The following is a 19,382-nucleotide window of genomic DNA, read 5'->3' on the forward strand; positions in this document are numbered from 1 at the left end:
CTCACTCCTTCCCGCGTGTGCATGCGTTTTTTGTCTTGGCTGCTGTAAGCAGCCTCCCACCACTTCTTCAGCCTTGTGAATAAAAGAGGCGGCCAGGCTGCAGCCGACCTAGGGGTATGGCGGCTCTCGGGCTCACCTCCTGTCTCCCCAGGCTACAGGCGGCACGGACAGCCCTAGCTCCCCCAGGGACCCCGACGCAGGCTGCGAGCCTGGCTGCAGAACATGTCCTCTCCTCCGAGCAGAGGCTGGGATGCTGGTTCCTCTCGGGAGGCGGCAGCACAGCCAGACGCGATCGGCATCCGCAGCTCGGCGCTTGGAACTGCGGTGGGGTGGCAGGGAGGACGAGGAGCCGTCCGTGCGGGATGCCTTCTGAGGTGGAACTCCTTAGTCGGGGGTGAGGATTACGATGGGGAGCACCACGGGGGTGTTGGTGCATCGGAAGGATGGCCTCAAACCCTTCCCTGAAGCGGAGCGGAACCAGCCCGGCCTCCTCATCGTAATGCGCTGGGGTCCGTCCATGCTGACCACATTTCCCTAGCAGCTGCAGCTGGTTTCTCAGGTGTGATGTGGGGCTGGGACGCCCTCTGTGGAGACAGTGTCCTTCACTGAGTCTAGGGCCACACTCCCAGCTGCCCTTTCTCATGTGTTGGGAAAGGCTGTCTGCGCAAGACTGGGCACAGTATCATGGTTTTTGCAAGCACCTACTTACCTGCAAGCTGCCATGACAGTTGTATGTTGTTTTATCTGCAAGCTATCAAGCAGCTTTAGGTCAAATACCATGAGAAAGCAAGAGCAACAGTTAGTCACCATTCTGTTAAGCCTGCTCCTCTCTCAGAACCTCATCTGTTCTTTTTAGCTAGACTATTGGAGGCTGGAGGCTCCATTTCTCTCCTGAGGTTTTAGTAATGGATAGAGAAGCTGGGGGTACTATATGGGGTATAATGTGACCATCATCTGGAAAACATGCACAGAGGCAGGGGTTTTGGGTTTCTGCTGAAACCAAGCTCAGTCCAGTCCAAAAATCTATGGGATATATTGCTTAATCTGCCCCTTTGGCTCTGTCCTTTGAATTCAGCGTTCCTATGCCAAGCACACTGAATCAGCTGGGGATGCTGCAGAGCCTTGGTGGGAGGTTGTTTGCTCACTTCATGAGCTTCAAGAAGTTTTGTCGCAATGTGGAAAGATGGTAGATTCCGTTTTGCCCCGACAGTCATTTGCGAATGCTGTTTGTGGGCTTGGGCACCCAAAAGCAAAGGGTGCTAAAACCCATTTTAGTAAATTCAGATGATTTTAGTAGCATCAGCAAACGGAGTGCAGCCAGCCAGCCCTGCAATTCTTTAAAAAGTAATAAAATGCACTTTCTTTTTACTCCTTGGTTTGCAACCACTGAACGGGAACTAGTCTTATATGCCAGGTAATTCCTGCTTGAAGCTGCTTAGGGCACCATTGAAACCACACCTTAAGCAGACAGCACTGAGAGGGCGAAGCGCAGAAAGGCAGCAGAAAAAACTTAAGGTTTGTAAGCACTTAGAAAGGGGCCACCTCCCTTTTTCCCCGCTTTTTGCTCCTGGCGGTTTTGAAAGGCCCATCCCTGTTCTCCTGCCTGTACAGCAAAGGAAAGTTGTTGCTCTGAAGAGCACTTGAAAGTGTAGCGATTCTCTCCTCTCTTTCAGAACAGTTTCATTCCTGAGAGTGACCCGAGTGCCCCAGAGAGATCCCATGCCATCGGTGTGCGTGCCGAGGATGAGCCATGGTAAGAGACGACGCACCACTCATCTTGTCCATGGGGCTGGGAAGTGGAATGGGAAAGGCTCAGGCAGTGAGGACTGGAAAGCAAAGCAACTCTTCCTGAGTGCATTCTCCTTCTGACTCAGTTCTGGGGGATTGGATCCTCTCCCACCTGTGCAGATCCCTCTGCTCCGGTGCCTGGGAGAGACAAGCTTTGTCGGCACCACCACCAGGCCTTCTGCCCAGTCCCCACGTGGGTGCAGCTGTGGAGAGCCAGGGCTGCAAGCAGCTGCCCCTGCGCTAGCGGCTCCGCAGCAGTCCAGCCAGGCACACACATTCAACGGCAGCATCAACAGGGGGATCATCTGGGGAATAAATCCCACGCAGGACAAAGCTGGTGGCTGCAGAAAAAAACACACCAGCAGAAGGGACTGTAAAGGAGAAGGACAATAACCAAAGTGAAAGACACTGGGTTTGGAAGGCAATTGCACTGGAGTCACCAGGTTGTTGGTACCTTGCCTTTCGGAAGAGTTTTTGACAACTGGGAAAAGGAGTTTGTCTCATTTTAGTTGGGACTAAACATATTCAGAGCAGTTGTCATGTGCCACCAAGTCTGTCTGTCCCCTTTTCAGCTTGGCAGACTCCTCTTTTTCCCCTGCATGTCCTGGTGATTTGAAAAATGATCCATTCCTCAAAGCATCCCTGGTAATTTGGACCACAGTGCTACATTTCTTTTGAGGCTGACACTTTTCAATGCTGCAGCCCTTCTTTCTGCAGCAGCTACTGACACCTCTCTATAACATACACCCCGAGGAGGGGGAAAACAGGTCGGAGGGGCTGCGCTTTTCCTAGGAGGAAAGAAATCAGAGATTGCACTAAAACCAACAGAAAACAGATTATTTCATGTGCAGCAAAGAGGGTAGCTCAGACCTCTTCATGAAGTGCAGGAATATTAGAGAATACCATCACTAATCCCACTGTTCGAAGCACACTGGAGATACCCTAACCCACTTCCCATTTTTGGGGAAGTGCATAGATGTATCAGTATACATTAATTAAATAAACATGCAGATATGTGTTCTCTTCTGCACAAGATTTTCTGTCTTTTTTCCTGAAAACACCACCACCTTTTTAACAGGACTTAACTCAAGATCTGCATAGCTATATTCTTTTTGCTGCCAGAAAGATAAATCCAGACCATATATGATTGCTGGCTGCATGGCTTTTACCCATTGGCAGCCATCTCCCCGTGGTGACATCAGCTGAGGTGGGAAGACTATAATTTTACATTGTACTAGTCATTTAAAGTGAAAATGAACAAGTTAACATTTCCCTGGTATGCATATACCCTACTGCACGTTTGTTCAATGTCCTGGATTCTTACTGAGTAATGTCCTACTGGGGACATGACCATACAGATTTAGGGTTAAAATTCATGTTTCCATTAAAAAGAAAATCTTGCAAATTCTGCTTTGAAAAGAGCTATTTTCTTTGAGGCAAAAAAAAAATTAATTTTCTCAAGCATTCATGTCTCATCTTCAAAACACTCCTTTGCAGTGGCCTTCGCACTGCAGTCCTGAATAAGGAGCAACAGGATGAAAAGCTGAATCTGTGCCGCTTCATTTTGTCAGCAACAAGAGATGAACCATCACTGAGCAGCATCTGGGGGAAGGGGCAGTTAACTGAAATGGAAACCTTCCATGTAGATAACTAGAGGTGTCACAGGGTATATAAATGAGAGAGCATTTTTCTTCTGCAAACTTACCTCTACTCTCTGCGTGTTATCTTTCGGGCTCAGCCTGACCCTGCAAACGTTTAGGTATGTGTTTAACTCAAGGTACAAGTGCTCCATGTCTTTCAAATGTGAATCCCATTGAAAATGATTCCAACACATTCAACGGCAGCATCATCTTGTCCTTACTGCAGGCCCCTACTTTAAATTAAAGTTTATTTGGAGACTGATGGACTTCCCAGCCCAGCAGGCACTGTATCTCAGGTAGAAGCTGAATGCATACAGCGAGATGGATATGATGGAGCCAGTCTGGAACCGTGCTGTTTGGCCCAAATGCTCATGATAGTTACGGTATACGTATTGCTTGCCTGTATGCATATAAAAGAACGCCCTTTCTATGCTTCGTAACAGCTCCATCCTTCCCGCATCCATGCAGCAACATGGTGTACACACTGACTTACAAGGGTCAACTCTGCAGAGAGAGAGCATGTCTACAAGGACCTGCAAAGCTGGGTGACATTTCAAGACCTGCTGCTGCCCTGCTGGGGAGGATCTTCCCCTCCTCAGTCTCCACACCTCGGGGAATGCCACGACCGACCTTCTCAGAGCAGCACTCCGAGCTGCGCTGAAGGTGAGCAGAAGCTCCCAGCTCCCACGGCCGTTGTCTCCATATTTGACACGGAACAGGCAGGGCTTGGGCAGCTCTAGCACCACGAGTAAAAACCATGTTAATTATAATTATTGTTAGCCTCATTTGCATGCTAAAAAGAGCAGTCTGGACAATGTGAATTCTCTCTAGAAATTCGATGTTTTGTTTAAAAACCAAACCCGGGCTGCTAGGGAGCACCAGGGCACAGCAGTAAGGCCAAGGGCCCTAGCCCGTCCAGCACTCGCGGGAGATCAGTCACGACGGGAGAAACCCAGCTGAAAGTTCATTCGGGGCCGAAGCCCTCCGCAGCAGGGCGGCCAGACGAACGCCGAGCGACGCTGGCGAAGCGCTGAGCAAGAACGGCGGCTGGCGGGGCCTGCGGCTGTGGTCGGGGGCGATCCTCCAGCCGGGGAGCCCCACGCCCTGCCGCCCCCCCCCACAACTACAGCGAGGACAGCCAAGCGGGGCCGCGTCCCGCACAGGCGCCTGTCACCCGCCCTGCGGCACCCCCTTCCCCGCCGCCTGGGAGCGGGCGGACTGAGGGACAGAAGGAGGCCCAGGGGACCGGGCGTGACGGGCGACGGGGCCCCGCCCAGCGGGGCGAGACGGCGACGGGAGCGTGTCCCTTTAAGCGCACCTCCCCCACCAGGCTCCCCGCACGCGCCCCGCCCCGCCCCCCCCCCGGGTTGTGCAACGGGGAGGAAGATGAGGTAACGGCGGGCGGCCCTGCCCTGCCCGGCGCCTTTAAGAGCCCGCCTCACGTGACCGCGCTCTCTGCCCTCCCCGCACCTGTCAGCGGCGGGGCGGGGCGAGAGGGGGGTGGGGCCCGGAGGGAGGCCCGCCTACCCCTTCGGCTCGTCGTCCCCCGAGCCCCTCCCCGCCGCGCATGCGCGCGGAGCAGGACGGGCGATTCACGCATCCAAAATGGCGGCCGCGATGGATGTGGACACCCCTAGCGGCACCAACAGCGGCGCCGGCAAGAAGCGCTTCGAAGTGAAGAAAGTGAGGCCCGCCGGCGCGCTCCTCCAGCTTGGCCCCAGAGGGAGGGGGAGGCCGGGGCCGGCCTAGGGACGGCGAGCGGGGCGGGGGAGAGGGCAACTTCCCCCTCGCCTCACGGAGCCGGGCGCCCGGTTCCGCACCGGCGCGGCGGGAGGGGCGGGGCGGTGCCTGCGGGAAGCCTTGGCGTGCGTCCGGGCCAATGGCTGAGGCGAGCCGCCGCACGTGGAGCGGAGGCTGACCAATCGGCGGGCGCGGCTGGCGTGGGCCGCGCGGGCGGGAGGCCTGAGGGGGGCTGCCACTGTCAGGGGGCTCCGCCGCCCGCTCCCCTGGGGCGGTGCCCGCCCCGCCGGGCCTCGGCTGCTCCGAGGCCTCCCCGGCCGGGCCGCGCTACGCGGAGCCCTCTGAGCAGCTCGGGCCCGGGAGCCGGGGTGGGGTGCTGCCTCCGCCTCCTCAGCCCCAGCCGCTCAGGCCCGGTCGCCTGAGCTGCCCCACGCGCTGCGCAAGACACTTCGCCTAAATTTCTGTGGCCCCTTTTTTTTTTCCTTTTCTTTAAATCGAGCGGTGACAACGTGTGTGCAATCGGCACGTGCTCTCCTGTCACCCTGGCCTTGTCCGCTTCCCCAAACCAGCCATAATACCCCTCTTCTTGTCCAGTGCCACCAGTTTGTCAGCTGGGTCCAGGTCCAAGTCAGCTGCGTGAGAGTGCAGAGGAAGTAGCGAGGCTGCGTGGGCTTACACTGAGGTAGAATTTGAGGAAAAGCGACCCCTGAACTGGATATCGGCAAACATTTCCAAACAGTGATTCCTGCTCAAAGGGTGGTCTCTAGGCATAGTTTGTTTGATGTGCAGCCCTCGTCAGTGATGATGGAAACCCCAAGCTCTGTACAGGGCTGCAGGCCTATGCAGAAGGAGGTGTTTGGATGATGTGACTGCTTGTTCTTTGGAAACAGGGACAGATATAATAACACATGAGAGAAGCAGGAAGCGGCACCTTTTATGTGTCAGTGGCATTCCTCCTCCCCAGCAGCCCCATTTTTTGCCTGTGTGGCTCAGTACAGGTTTGTGCATTGCAAGAGTAGCTGATGTTGGGACGAGAGATTAGGTACCTGACAGTGTGGGAGAGAGGAGGGTGCTGGGAACTTTATCCCAGCAGCCTTGAAGTGTGGATGAAGTCCTCGAGAGATGAGTACATCAGCCAGAAGGCTGGCTAGACTTGAAGTTAGAAGATGGGGAGAAAAAAATGAAGTCACTAATGACTTGTTTCCTGAAAGACCTAGCAGTATTGTGATGACTTTTTATATTTGTAGTAATGAAAAATTGAAGTGCTTATCAAAATTGATACTGCTTATCAATACTTCGCAGTCTGGATTCCTCCTTCAGAATCTCAAACTGAGGGGAAGCAATGAAAACATTGAGACATAAATGAAACACAGTAGAGAAGATTTACTGTAGTAAAGTACTATTAAAGTACTGTAGTACAGTTAATACAATCATATATTGAAAAAATGAAACAAAATATCTAGGCTACTTAAGTAGTAAATGAAGATTATCCTGGCTAACAATATGATTTTGGATTCCTTTGAATATTGAAGGCAATCCCATCCATTTCGTGAATTTATGAAAGACCCGATGATGTTTTTTGTGGAGAGGAATAAAAAGGCACTATGCTTTTCTTAAAGCACATAGCTTGTCTTAAAGTCCTCAGTCTGAAACAGTTTTCTAAAATTGTCATGGAAATTTGTAGCCAACCCTTCCCCTGAAGCAGCATGGGACAGAGATATGGGACAGAGATACTCCTTTTTTTTTTTTAATAAACAAAGTCTTTGGAAGATTAATTTGGTAGTACTTTCAATTTTTTATATTCAGCCTTGCTGGTAGATCATTGGCTAGTAACCTTTTGGCAGAGGAGATTTTTCAGGGAGTCAGTGAAGGGTAGCTTTAGAGATTATTTTAGTTCTTGGCCCCAGTTACTCTGGGATGGGATTGCTAGAAGAACTGTTTCGAATAATGGAAATTGCTCTTAACAAAATGGCATCTGGATTGGCCTTTCTCCAAGGCACCTTCCTTTCCATCAGAATTGAGGATGTGGCATGAGCTGCCTCTGGATCTTGAATAGAAAGGCAGATGCTTGCATTTGTTTGACAAAAAAAGGGGAATATGGCAGTTATCTTGTTTCTGAAGCTGGAAGGAGACATTGGCTCTGAGAGGTATGTGAGAGGAGTGTACCGCTGCTTTCTAGTAATGTTTATGAACTCACGATAAAGCATTACTCTGGACTATTTTTTATGTTTTTTTTTTTTAGTATCCCAGCTTCTCTATTTAAAATATGCATGAGATCTTGAGGAATAACAGGGATTTCTGTGTGCTGTAAATTGAGTCAAAACTAAGTTTTCCTTTTTCTTTTTTCCCTCTCTCTAGTGGAACGCAGTAGCTCTGTGGGCATGGGACATTGTGGTTGATAACTGTGCCATTTGCAGAAACCATATTATGGATCTGTGTAAGTAAATGGTGGGGAAGACAGTTGACAGTTTTCACTTGTACTTGATGCACAGCTGAAATTTCCTGTGTTGAGTGTCTAATTCAGCTTTCGGTTAGGAGCTAAGTCTTAACAGTGCAAATACTAATCTCTATTTTATGTAATGCTGAAGTCCTATAACCCATTTTTGTGACCTCTGCCACCATACTGTTTTTCTCTCACCCTTGTAATGAGTAGAATCACTTGGTACCACATCTACAGACGAGATGATGTTGCTGAGTGTATTTTGGATGCAACAAAGAGGAAAAGGAGTAATAATAAAGACCCAGGAGGAACTGAAATTATTCAGGATGAACATGTATTGCTTACAAGGAGAGGTATTAGAGTTTACGGTTTAGGTTGTTGCTATAGGTATCAACTTTTTGATGCCACTCATTAGGATGAAATCTTACAACACTTCCTGTGTCTGGCCAGGAAAGTCTTGGACCAGTGACTTCCTTTGACTCCTCACTCTGCAAAAACTACCTTGCATAAGTTAGTTAATGTTGTAGTATGGGGAATTTTGTAGCCACCTAGAGAACTAATTGTTTGTTTACAAAAGAGAGTAATCAAATGCGTAAATCAAAAACAATGTATTCCTAGTATTGGTCTGATTTTTTGCTGTACAATCTTAATGGTTCAGTTAACAAATGTGCTTGCTATGTAGGAAAGTAAAATGATAATGGAATTAAGTATACAAATTTCTATTGTGAAACAGGTGTGCGTGCATTAAGTCACTGGTTTGAGTCCCTTAAAGGATTGGTAATGAGTACAAAACCATTTTTTTTCTTCAAAACTGACAAGATACTGTTGGCACCATAATTGTCCATCTTGTTTCAGTCATGAGGGACAGAAGACTTTTTAATATACCCCAGATAGAAATTTGCCTTACTATATTTGCCTATATTACTAAAACGTGAGGACTGTGGAACCCCCAGAAACAAGAGGAGGTACAGCTACAGTGTGTTGGAATGGCCTGTCATGATCACATTGTGGTAATTTTGTTGCACTTTGCTTTTATGCAGTCGCCTTTGGAACTACTGGTAATGGTAACTTGCTGTCAATAAGCCTATATGAAAATAAAACGTCAGAAAAATGAGACCTCAAGTTTATAGTAACAACTAGTAAGATATGCACCTGATTTTACATCGTATTTAAATAATAACTGCAAAACTACTTTCAGAAGGTTTGTTTGTTTTTGGTTTTGTTTTTTTTATAAAGAGAAAACACATTGTAACACACAGGGCTGAAAACAGCTTAAGCAAGTTCACTTCTTTGCTTTGGGACAGATATATTTGTATTATGAGCCAGCTACTGCCTGTCCATGCCTCAGTTTATTCTTGGTGGTTAGAAAGGGAGCGATAACACTAAAGAGAAGCAAGTGAGAATACGGGTTATGAAATATGCTGAGGTCCTTTGATGTGAAGATTTCCTTTATGATATATTAGAGAGGAAAGCATGTTGCTGACAGGCAAATGGAATTTTAAATATTTATTAGAACATAAGTTACTTTTATAGAACTTACAAATGTGTAGAATAAATAGATAAAATACTGTAATTCAAGCTAATTATTCACAAGAACTGGGAAATGTTGTAAGACAGTAGATGATGGTGTGTTTCATTCTGTTAATCTGCCTCAAAATTAATAGTGCCTCCCATGAGAGACAAAATAAAGTCTTGTATATTTGCTGGTTTTTATAAATAGCAAAAACGACATATGAGGATGAAGGAGAGATGTGGAGGAGCTGAAAGGAGAGTGGTCAGATGTTGTTTTCCAGTAGTGGATTTTGTGTGTCAGTTCTTAAAACAAAACAAAACAAAACAAAAAATCCTACCAAAATGGGGGTCGGGTTGAGAGTGTATAGGTAGATTAGAAAAAACAGTTAAGGAAAAGCGAATAGGTAACTTTTTTTTTCTTTGAGTTTCTCAAGCAGAACACATTATTAGTTTGGGTATGAGCAATGTTATGAGAAGCCTGTACTGCAAATGACAGACCAAAATTGACAGTATACAGAGTAGAAGAGGTATCTAAATTGGTGTTCCAAGATCAGTGTTGGCTCTGGATTTACTTACTTCCTTGTTACAGATCGTTAATGTTGTTAAACAACACTTTAATTAGATTCTCAAACATAAGATGTGAAGTGATGGGAAATTGACGAAAAATTAATAGAATGTGCAGGGAAGAACAACAGGAGATTCAATTTGATAAAATGCAGGATACAAATGTCTCTCTCTCCTGGTGGTGAAGAGAAACCTTGGAAGGGGAAACATTAGAAGAGTGGTAAGTAATGCCAGCCATGCTAATGGAAGATTGTTAACATTATAAAGTCAAGCACCCAAAAGCTAGGATATAACGATGTTAAGGTGTCATGCAGTTCTTCTCATGCGTGTACATTATGACTCAGTAATAATACGGTCAAAGGATTCCCCCTGCCCTCAATTCAGTTTGTATTCAGTGTATAGAAGGAATGAGTAGCTTTTCAGTATTTTGATTTCATTCTTCTCTGGAAAGACCCAGGTCCTATTTAGATTTTACTTGAGCAGTGCTCTTGATTTCTTCAAAGGCTTGCTCTCTGGTGCTGTCACTGCAACGTGGTAAGTTGGGGAGTGTTAAATAAAGGCTATGTTTAGTATAGTGGATTACCTTCTGGTCTAAAATGTGGAATGTAATATCGTAGTAAGGTAACCGGTATAGATTTGAACTGTGTAAAATGTGTCGTCAAAATACAGGCCCCTTTCTTTGATCGTAAGATGCAAAGTATCATATTTGATATTCTAGCTTCACAAATATAGATGCATTGCATAGAATCCAAAGAGTAATCTTAGGATGCTTAACAGGTTGAATGATTTTGGATTTATGAGAAGAGTAAAAGAACAGAACTAAGTATATCTGGTTTGCTAAGTCATAAGCAGGTGTGGAAGATGATAGCTGTGTACATATATTTTGAGAGTGTGATACTAACAGGAAAAACTGGAAAAACTGAGCGTCATATGAGGGGGTTACAAGTAGAAGGAATCATATGATGATATGATGGGGGGAACTTAGTAAAATCTGCAGATAATTCGTAAGAAGCTGGAGAGAATTTCAAGGGGAAAATTCTGAAGTTCCTCTAAAGTTTGCAAAACTAAATTGAAGAGCTTATTCTGCATTTTGGGGAATAGACTAGAATATTTCAGCTGGAAGGGACCTCCAACAATCATCTGGTCCAACTGCCTGACCGCTTCAGGGCTGACCAAAAGTTAAAGCATGTTGTTAAGGGCATTGTCAAAATGCCTCTTAAACATTGTCAGGCTTGGGGTGTCGACCACCTCTCTAGGAAGCCTGTTCCAGTGTTTGACCACCCTCTCGGTTAAGAAATGTTTCCTGATGTCCTGCCTAAACCTCCACTGATGCAGCTTTGAACCATTCCCACGCGTCCTATCACTGGATCCCAGGAAGAATTGATCAGCGCCTCCCTCGCCCCTTCCCCTCCTCAGGAAGCTGCAGAGAGCCATGAGGTTGCCCCTCAGCCTCCATTTCTCCAAACTAGACAAGCCCCAGAGTCCTTAGCCACTCCTCATAGGACAAGTAACAAGTGTACTTCAAGTTTATTAGCCTGGTTATTTGGTTTTTTCTGTCTTTGTTTTCTGAGTGAGTACACCATGTGTTGTGTTAGCCAATGTGTATGTATTCCTCTTCTTCCCAGTAAGTCGATCCCTTCATGACATAATTTTAGAAGGCAACATGTAAAGAGAAAGGGGAACCCATACAGTGGTTACCCTTGCTCAAGCGGAAGCCGCTTTGAAGAGCTCTTATCATCAAATTTACCAGTGCAGCGGCCTGTTACTGTAGCTGTGAACAAAAGACATGTGCTTTCCTTTTGTTACCTGCCATTATGGCTACTTAAATCTTTGGTTGCTTTTCTTGTTAGGTAAATACCCAGAAGATTTCTGCAACAGAAAATGTATAGGAAGAGGGGTGGTTCTTAATAGATGCCAAAATTCAGAAGTTGCCATTATGTAACATGCATTTCTGTAAATCCCGGAGTTGAAATGATTCTGTTGCATCTTTCACAATTATTTACAGGTATTTCAGGTTTTAGCTGTATCTTTCTGCCCTCACCTCCAGATACTCTGTCAAAAGCAAGCCAAAAGAAGAGCTGTTCAGTATTCCACAAGTACCTGTTACTGTCTGACTCTTACCACTTCTTTTGGGTCAGCAGACGGTAACTAGCTTCTCTCTCTTTCAAAAGCCAGAATCATCAGCTTTCATTCTCTGACAGAATGTTCATGTGGTTTATGTCTTTGTTGACACATTGTCCTTTTTTGAAATGAGGCAAGTAGGAGACCAAGAAGTGCTTCAGCTTTTGGGAGGCTCTTTTTCGGCAGCCAAAGGTAGTAGTGCCACCAGTAGTTTCCAGCCTGTTTGATGAGGGCGTTAAATCTGGGTGTTGTGTTGGAAGGGCCTTACATCACCACCAGAGAACTCCTCCTTGGCTATTTCTGCAAAAGTTCATCTGTCCTCTTAAGCTTTTGGGACTGTCATGTTTTAGACTGTACTTGCTGGTAAACGAATGTTTGAGTAACACCAAAATGAATTTCAGTGCTGCTTTTCGTCCTTATCTAAACCACCTGTCTTCCCTCTCTCTCCCAATGTACAATATACAGAGTCCTTTAAAGCCTGGGGGGAGGGGAGAGGAAGTGTTCCAAAGCATACAGCTCACACGTTAGGGCCACTTGGGGGAGGGGGAAGACAAAATGATGTAAAAATGGGCTAGATGGACTTCAGAACTAGTATGCTCAATATCCTGTTTCCAGCAGGGAAAGAGGAGACAAACCAAGATGAGTATATAGTGAGCTGCTCTCACCAGACAGAGACTTCCTGAGTTAAAGTTAGCTACCAGTTAACTTTTCTTCCTTCAAATGAATTTCCTCTCCTTTTCCTACTACTCATCTTCTCACAATTTGCTGTTACTGTAGAGACTCACGCCAAATATTTAAAACTTAATATAATATGCCCCATGATACTGAGCAAGACCATGAGTCTATACTGCAGTAACAGTAAAATTGTTGCAGCAATCTCCTGTGTCATATTTTAAACAAATGTCCAAAGTAATTGAAACTCTTCAATGTTCTTGACTGTCCTCCATTTTCTTAATCAGATTTATTTTTATAGCTGTATGTATTGAGGGCTTAAGAAGTTACGACATCGAACATTTCAGGTGCACTGGATTTTGTTCTCTTCTATAGGCAGGCCAGGAACTGAGCTTTGGACTTCCTGCTGTGGTATATCGTATCTTGATGTAAACCGTATAATAAATACACGTTCACTCAAAACTTGCAAAACAGTTGTTGCTACTGAGTTTCTTTAGACCTCAGTCTTGAGTAGTCCCTTGTGACCGAGGTTAATTGATCTCTCTCACATCTCAGGAAAAATGGGCCTTTCTCTTATTTTGTTCATCTCCACACCTGAGAGAGAGTGAAAAATGGAGACAGGGATGAATAGGACAGAGCAAATAAAGATTACATTTTTCAGCCAAACCTGTGGGGTTTGAAAGTTTTTGAATCTTTAATTGCTGAATCAAATTCCTTTTCCTCTGGGCATATTTGGGCACACTAAAAGTGAACAGAGAATTGGAGCTCATTCAGACGTTTTCTTTGCCAGGAAAAAAAGATCTGCAAAACAAGAAAGCAACAAGCCCACGTATCGAGTTCTAAGATGATCATCTAGCAGCATGTCTTTTTAAACCATTTAGGCTTAGAGAAAGCATCCTTTTGCAGGAAGTAAAATGTTGGTCTCATAGGTTTGTGCTGCTGGCTGTGGAGGAGTTGGAAATGTCTTTTTTTCTCCTGAAGTTTCTTCTTGAGCTGGAGGAGAAGTGAATTTTTCAGGCTCTAGAGTGGAGAACCAGGTTACTGAATTTGTTTTCCCAGTGCTGTTCTTCCTTCTTTTCTCTCTTTCATCTCCTTCGTCCATGCCATCTGACACAAAAAGTAAAACATAACCCAAACCCATAAATAGTATTTATCTTTTGGGGGGTCATCTTAGGTACTAATCTCAAAGGTGTTAAAAGTTCAAAAAACACATTTTAAACTCTATTTTCTATTGTGTATTTTTGGGCTGGGCTTACCTGTCACGAGACTATAGAAAAGAGACTAGCAAACTCCAGCATTACATGAGCAAATTAATTTGTAAATATAACTGGTAGTACAAAATGTCTGACAAGACAGTGAATTTATAATTAGAGAAACCTGGGTAAGAAATTTAAGGAAACGCATCTATGTGATTAATCTTTGTTTTCACAGGCATAGAATGTCAAGCAAACCAAGCATCAGCTACCTCTGAAGAGTGCACAGTTGCATGGGGCGTCTGCAATGTAAGGAAAACTATTCTATTGTGGAGCTCATTTGTGGTGATGCTATCCCCTTTTTTCATGACTTGGAACAGAACAAGTTCTATAAAATGTTTCAGATAATCCACCAGAAAAAAGAACTTTGAAGAAAAAATAAGAAAGAGTGAAAGTTGGTGAGGTGTGATAGGGAAGACACAGAAGAGAAGCAAGATAGGCCTTTACCCATATTTTTTGGAAGCATAATAGATCTTTAATTTTGAACATGATTTTCCGGATCAAGGTTCTGCCTAGTAGCTATGCCTTTTTTTCCTGGTAATAGGGGTACTTGTATATCAGCATGCTTGATTTGTCTTTGTGCAGGCTGATTCAAGGAGTCAATACCGGGTAACTGGGTGATTTGCTTCCCCTTTTGGAGGAAGATCAAATCGATTCGAGTGTATAATCTCTACCTCTTCAGTTTGTTGCCGTGTGCACTCCTTTGTACATGGTCCCACTAGCATGTGAACTCAAACTTGCATACCTCTTAGCTAGCCTGGGCCTGAGCTGGAAGATAAAATTTTCCAGAATGGAATAACTCCCTGTTCCTCAGTCTCATCCTCACTGTGCTGTGGGGTCAAGTTACAGCGTGATAATGCTGGAACAGGATTATAAATGTTGCAATTCTGTTTGTAGAGGACAACTTTTTTGACCGTGTCAGAATATACTAGTGTCAAAATTATGTTTTTGTGTGCAAGAGTTACCACAAGTGGAACCTTTTTTTTAAGTAGCTGTATGGGGTGTGGAAGAAGGTGTCCTTGTCAAACACCTAATGGAGATTTTTTTTTTTCTTTCTAATTTTGCAAGTTCCTTTTTATTCAGGTTTTGGTTTGTCCAGAAGACTGGCAGAAAGCTTCAGCGTGTATGCATACATACATATCATCCCTGCTACTCATTGTGAAATCCTCTTTCTTGTCTTTCTGATTATGCTTCATATCAGCATCTGCTCTGCCAATTTTAGCAGCTGTTAAACTGTGCATTCTCTCCTTCATCAGAAGTCAGTTGCTTGCCACTGCGTGCACTGTGGAAAGGCTCCCTGCTGCCAATTCACTAATGTTCCCTTCCGCCCCGAAAATGTGGATCAATTTCTTGGTGTTTACCAGTGAGCTGGCTGATTAGTCTTCCCCACCTTTGTCTGCAAACACTTCCCACTTCCTTCTCACCGTGGTGTTTTCAGTGATAGTTTTCACAATGAGATACATTCATGTGCTCTGAAATAATGTGATCTGAACTTTCTCTTCCAGCATGCTTTCCACTTCCACTGCATCTCTCGCTGGCTCAAAACTCGCCAAGTATGTCCGCTGGACAACAGGGAATGGGAGTTCCAAAAGTAGGTATCCTGCACAGATTTCAGGATGAAAGATCCAATTGTCCTTTTGTTAATAGAAATTATCAGTGTCAGATGTGTGGGCACTCTTTTTCATTTGTGGGTCTGAGGACATAGTTGCTGTTGGGAAAGGTTTTTTCTCTACCTTACTGTATAGGGAACTTTCTTTAGTCACCTGGTGGTAGATGAGCTCTGAAGGAAGCCCAAACAGCTGTGGGCAAAGTGGGAGCTGTTAAAAAGCAGTGATTTCTATTGACATTCTCTCTAAAGAGTGGAGAGTAGAAGAGAAATGGAATTCACTGAAAATGGAGCCTCAGGTGAATACTGCACTGTTGCATGAGCAATTTGGATTTAGAAAGTGACCCGAATTTAGCTGCTGGTGTTTCACAGCGTTTCTGCTGAGGTGCCAGAAGTCTTATTGGGTCCCTCTGTATCTTTGTGATTTGTTTTAGAACTCTAATTGGCTCAGAGATTGATATGCCTGATTTCCTAGCATCTGGAAATCAAATATCCATGTAGCCATTGCTGCATCCTTGGCCCATTTATTCATAATTTCTGTATTTGTTTTGTTTTGTGTTTTTCAAAGGTCTGTTGTTGGAATAGCAATAGGAGGTCCATGGGTGGGTTTTTGAGGGGTAATTGTGTTTTGAGAAGTGATTGTACATTGAGATCAGTTATTAATCTTTTCTTAACTGTGGATTTTCTCTCTCTCCAGCCCCTTTGAAACAAAACAAACCAAATATATTAATTCTAACCAGAGCCCAGATTAAAAACAAAGCGAACCAGATATTATAACTGTTCAGGATTGTCTTTGGGATCTGGTTCACGATCAGTTGCGCAAATCGTCATTGACATGACAACTTGAGTACCATAGTTTTGATATTAAGGTGTTTTAATGAACCCTTAATGAAAACTGAGCCTGTGTTGCCTGAGTAGTGACTTAATATTGCGTGAGCAGCGTGATGAGAAGTGGAGCCAGGAATGAATGTCATCTTATGGGCGCTCAGTAGTGTCGCTGGGGCTATGGCAAGCTATGGCCTTGTTCTCATGCAGGGTATATCTGAAGTGGGATTCTGGGCAAAAGCTGATGATACTGAGGGTCTCTTGCATAGGATATTCTGTGTTGCTCAGTCTCTCTTCTAACTAGTATCTGGATAGACTTTTGGGGGAAGTGAAATGTGGAGAACTTCCTAAGGTTTCCATAGCATAGCATTTCACCTTCATCTGGTTTACACGTTAATTATGGCATGGTAGAATGAGCATAAATCTGCCCAAATCAGCACTGGTATGAAGCATAATTTTTTAAAAAGCATTATTATATTGTATATTTGCAGGTATGGACACTAGAGAGATGGTCACCATGCTTCTTGTTATGTCGTCAACCTCAGTTGTTTGTGTCACTATGGATTTGTTTTATCAACTTGAAAAATCAGTAATGTATACAAATCTTCTTTAATCTTAATTTCTCCCTGTTGTATACCATTGAATAAAATCTTGCTGGAGCTTCCTGTCAAAGTTTTTTGTCTTGTGTTCAGGAGTGGGCAGTCAGTGAATGAGGGAGGAGAATTACCTGGAGACTGGGGACTTCAGCGAGGCAGCTTTTAAGCTGGGCAGCTTTTCTTGTTGCTGTGCCCCGTTTTTGACTGTGGGTTTGGTCTTACTCCCACGCAGTTGAGAACCACACCCCTGGCTCACTGAGGCTGGTGTTAAGCTCCATCGTGCAGCGCAATGGGTGCAGGGCTTGGCCTGGCTGAGTGTAGTTTATGCAAATTGTATTTCATATGGACATGCCTTCTTGCAGCTGAGTGGAAATGATGATCTATACAATTAGGAGTTGTGTCATTATTAGAAAGTACTCTCTCTTGCTTCTGCTTTTGAGTGTGACTAGATCAGCTCCCATACAAAGGAAAATGTCACAAACTATTCCCAGTTCCATCTGTTTAGCTTGGGGGACATTAACTGAATGTTAGATTTTATCAGTGCTCATGAAGCACTTTCATGTGTCAGGTGGAAGTAAACTCAGGAAATTGACGTGCTAGATTGGCTGGAAAATGAAAAGTAAGCAGCGTATGAACAAACTACTACATGGTTGGCTTTCTACTGGTATTTTCCCAGTTCAAGCCAAGCTGTAGTTCTTACTGGCCAAAATTTCTTACTCTGAAAACTACGTAATGTTTTGTTTGCCGTCTCCTGTGCCAAATGTCCTGGTATCCTCCTCACTGCATCAAATTTTGGCCCCTATGTTGACAGCCTCAGCAGATGCCAGGAACTCCAACAAGGTCAAAGAAGTTCTTCCTGCTACAAGAGGCTGTGTGCCTTCATGTCAGCAGTAGTAGATACAGTAAATTTCTTTCATCGGCTCTTTGTGATGCCACCTTTGGGCCAACACTTTTTTTCTAGTTATCGAGGATGGAAAATTTGATAGCTGATGTTGAGCATTAGTGTACTGTAGTGATAGGGAATAAAGATGGTCATGGACAGAACTAAAACTTGCAGGTTTTTCAGTAATTGCTGGGGCTTTCTTTAATCTGCAGCAAGCAAATGTCAGGATTATTTTATCAGCTGGTGTCAGTGCTCTGAAATGATACGGTTCACTGTTTTCCACCCTGAAGAAGAAAAAAGGAACGACTAGAATCCAGAGAGTTTGTAGCCGGAAAGTTTATTTACCAGGTTTAGTTGGTAGAAAATTCATCCTAAATTTGCAAGGTGGCTTTGGTGATGGAGACAGGAATGAAACAGGAGAGGAGAGGGGAAAGGTGATCTCAGCAGTGGTCAAAGCATTCACCCAGGCAGCAGGATAGCCAGGTTAAATGCCATTTCCTGAAATCTGAACTCCCAGTTAACGTTCTGTCCAGCTGAGTAAAATGTCAGATGTCTCTGTTTATGATTGTCCATTTTGTATACAGTGATATATTTTTCAGGACCTGGAACCCAGATGCGGATCGGGTGATTTATTTCCTTGAGAACTTTGTTTTGGGTCCAGCTGCATCATTCTGGTTCGTCTCCTTTCAGTCTGGATGTTGTCCTGAGTGTATTTTTTTGGCTGAGGATAGACACATCAGTGAAGGCATTTCCCTCTCCTTCGTGGTTTTGTGTGCATTTGCTTGAGGCTGTGCTTGCATGAAAACAGTTTCTTTTTGTATTTTTTTTATTTCTTGCCTTTTTTTTTAATGGATTCCTCCAAATGGCGAGCTACAGGCGCTCTCCCCCCACAGCCTTTGAACCTCAGTTCTGCTGTGGTGTCTGAATCTGTGAGTGTTAAATTTGATTTCAGATTCCTGTCATAGCATTTGTCCCAAACCTGGTTTTCCCAAATGGAAAAACACCGACTGTAAAGCAGCAATTGCTTACAGACCTGGGAAAGAAAATCCCTTCTCAGCTGCTGCCTACTGAGCTGGCCCTGCTGCCGCTTGCCCTGCCGCAAGGGGCCCGAGCTCTGGGATGGCCCACGGCAGCTCCAGCTCAGGGTTGCGCAGCTCTCGTTTTGTAGCACTTGAAGGGTTGTGCCTGGGGGGAGGAGGAAAAGCTTCCGCAGGTGTCGAGTGAAGGTGAGAGGGATCCGTTTCATCCAAAGGCACAAAGCGCCCCATTCCCATGGGGCACGGTTGCCCTCTCAGGCTGGCACTGCTCTGTCCTGACTTATGGTTTGGCCTCTGTCTCCGCTGGATTTGGCGGTGGTGGGAGTGGGAAGGCCCATTCCTCCCTGCTGCCTTTTTCTTTTTTCCTAAAGCCAACAATCATTTTCGACTACAGCTTCCTTTTCGTGCGAAATACGGAGAGCTTTTTGGGGTGGAAAGAGGAATTGGACACATTTCTAAGCATCCTGGGGGGAAAGTAGGTGTGCAGGGAGAAACGATGACCGTGTCAGTGCTGTGTGCCCATCCTGTAAATGGAGGATGTGTCTGAGCTCTGGGCCCAAAAATAAATTCAGGAGGAGATGACAGTGAAAACTGCAGAGAGTAGCGTATCCTGCAGCTGCCCAGCTTAGAGAAAAACAAATCACTGGTAGACCTGCTGCAGAGCAGAAGGCAATTTTGACATTTCTGATGCTTTCCACAAGTTTG

At 45.0% G+C, this 19,382-nt stretch overlaps 1 protein-coding gene across 1 annotated transcript; it reads left to right on the top strand.

Moving 5' to 3' along the window:
* Positions 1–4,949: 4,949 nt before the first annotated feature.
* RBX1 (ring-box 1) lies at positions 4,950–16,833 on the top strand. The gene is made up of 5 exons (XM_075429020.1): positions 4,950–5,111; positions 7,527–7,605; positions 13,909–13,979; positions 15,236–15,321; positions 16,653–16,833. Exons 1-5 carry the CDS (start codon positions 5,034–5,036, stop codon positions 16,663–16,665), a joined length of 327 nt encoding a protein of 108 aa, XP_075285135.1. The 5' UTR covers positions 4,950–5,033; the 3' UTR covers positions 16,666–16,833.
* The last annotated feature ends 2,549 nt before the right edge of the window (positions 16,834–19,382 follow it).

Source organism: Opisthocomus hoazin, chromosome 8 (assembly GCF_030867145.1).
Source record: "Opisthocomus hoazin isolate bOpiHoa1 chromosome 8, bOpiHoa1.hap1, whole genome shotgun sequence".
NCBI lineage: Eukaryota > Metazoa > Chordata > Aves > Opisthocomiformes > Opisthocomidae > Opisthocomus > Opisthocomus hoazin.

Bases quoted from the DNA above. Each gene is read 5' to 3' on its own strand.
- RBX1 (XM_075429020.1), top strand. From the start codon at position 5,034: ATGGCGGCCGCGATGGATGTGGACACCCCTAGCGGCACCAACAGCGGC. The intron at 7,606-13,908 runs GTAAGTAAATGG...TTGTTTTCACAG, and splicing joins AAACCATATTATGGATCTGT to GCATAGAATGTCAAGCAAAC. The intron at 13,980-15,235 runs GTAAGGAAAACT...TTTCTCTTCCAG, and splicing joins TTGCATGGGGCGTCTGCAAT to CATGCTTTCCACTTCCACTG.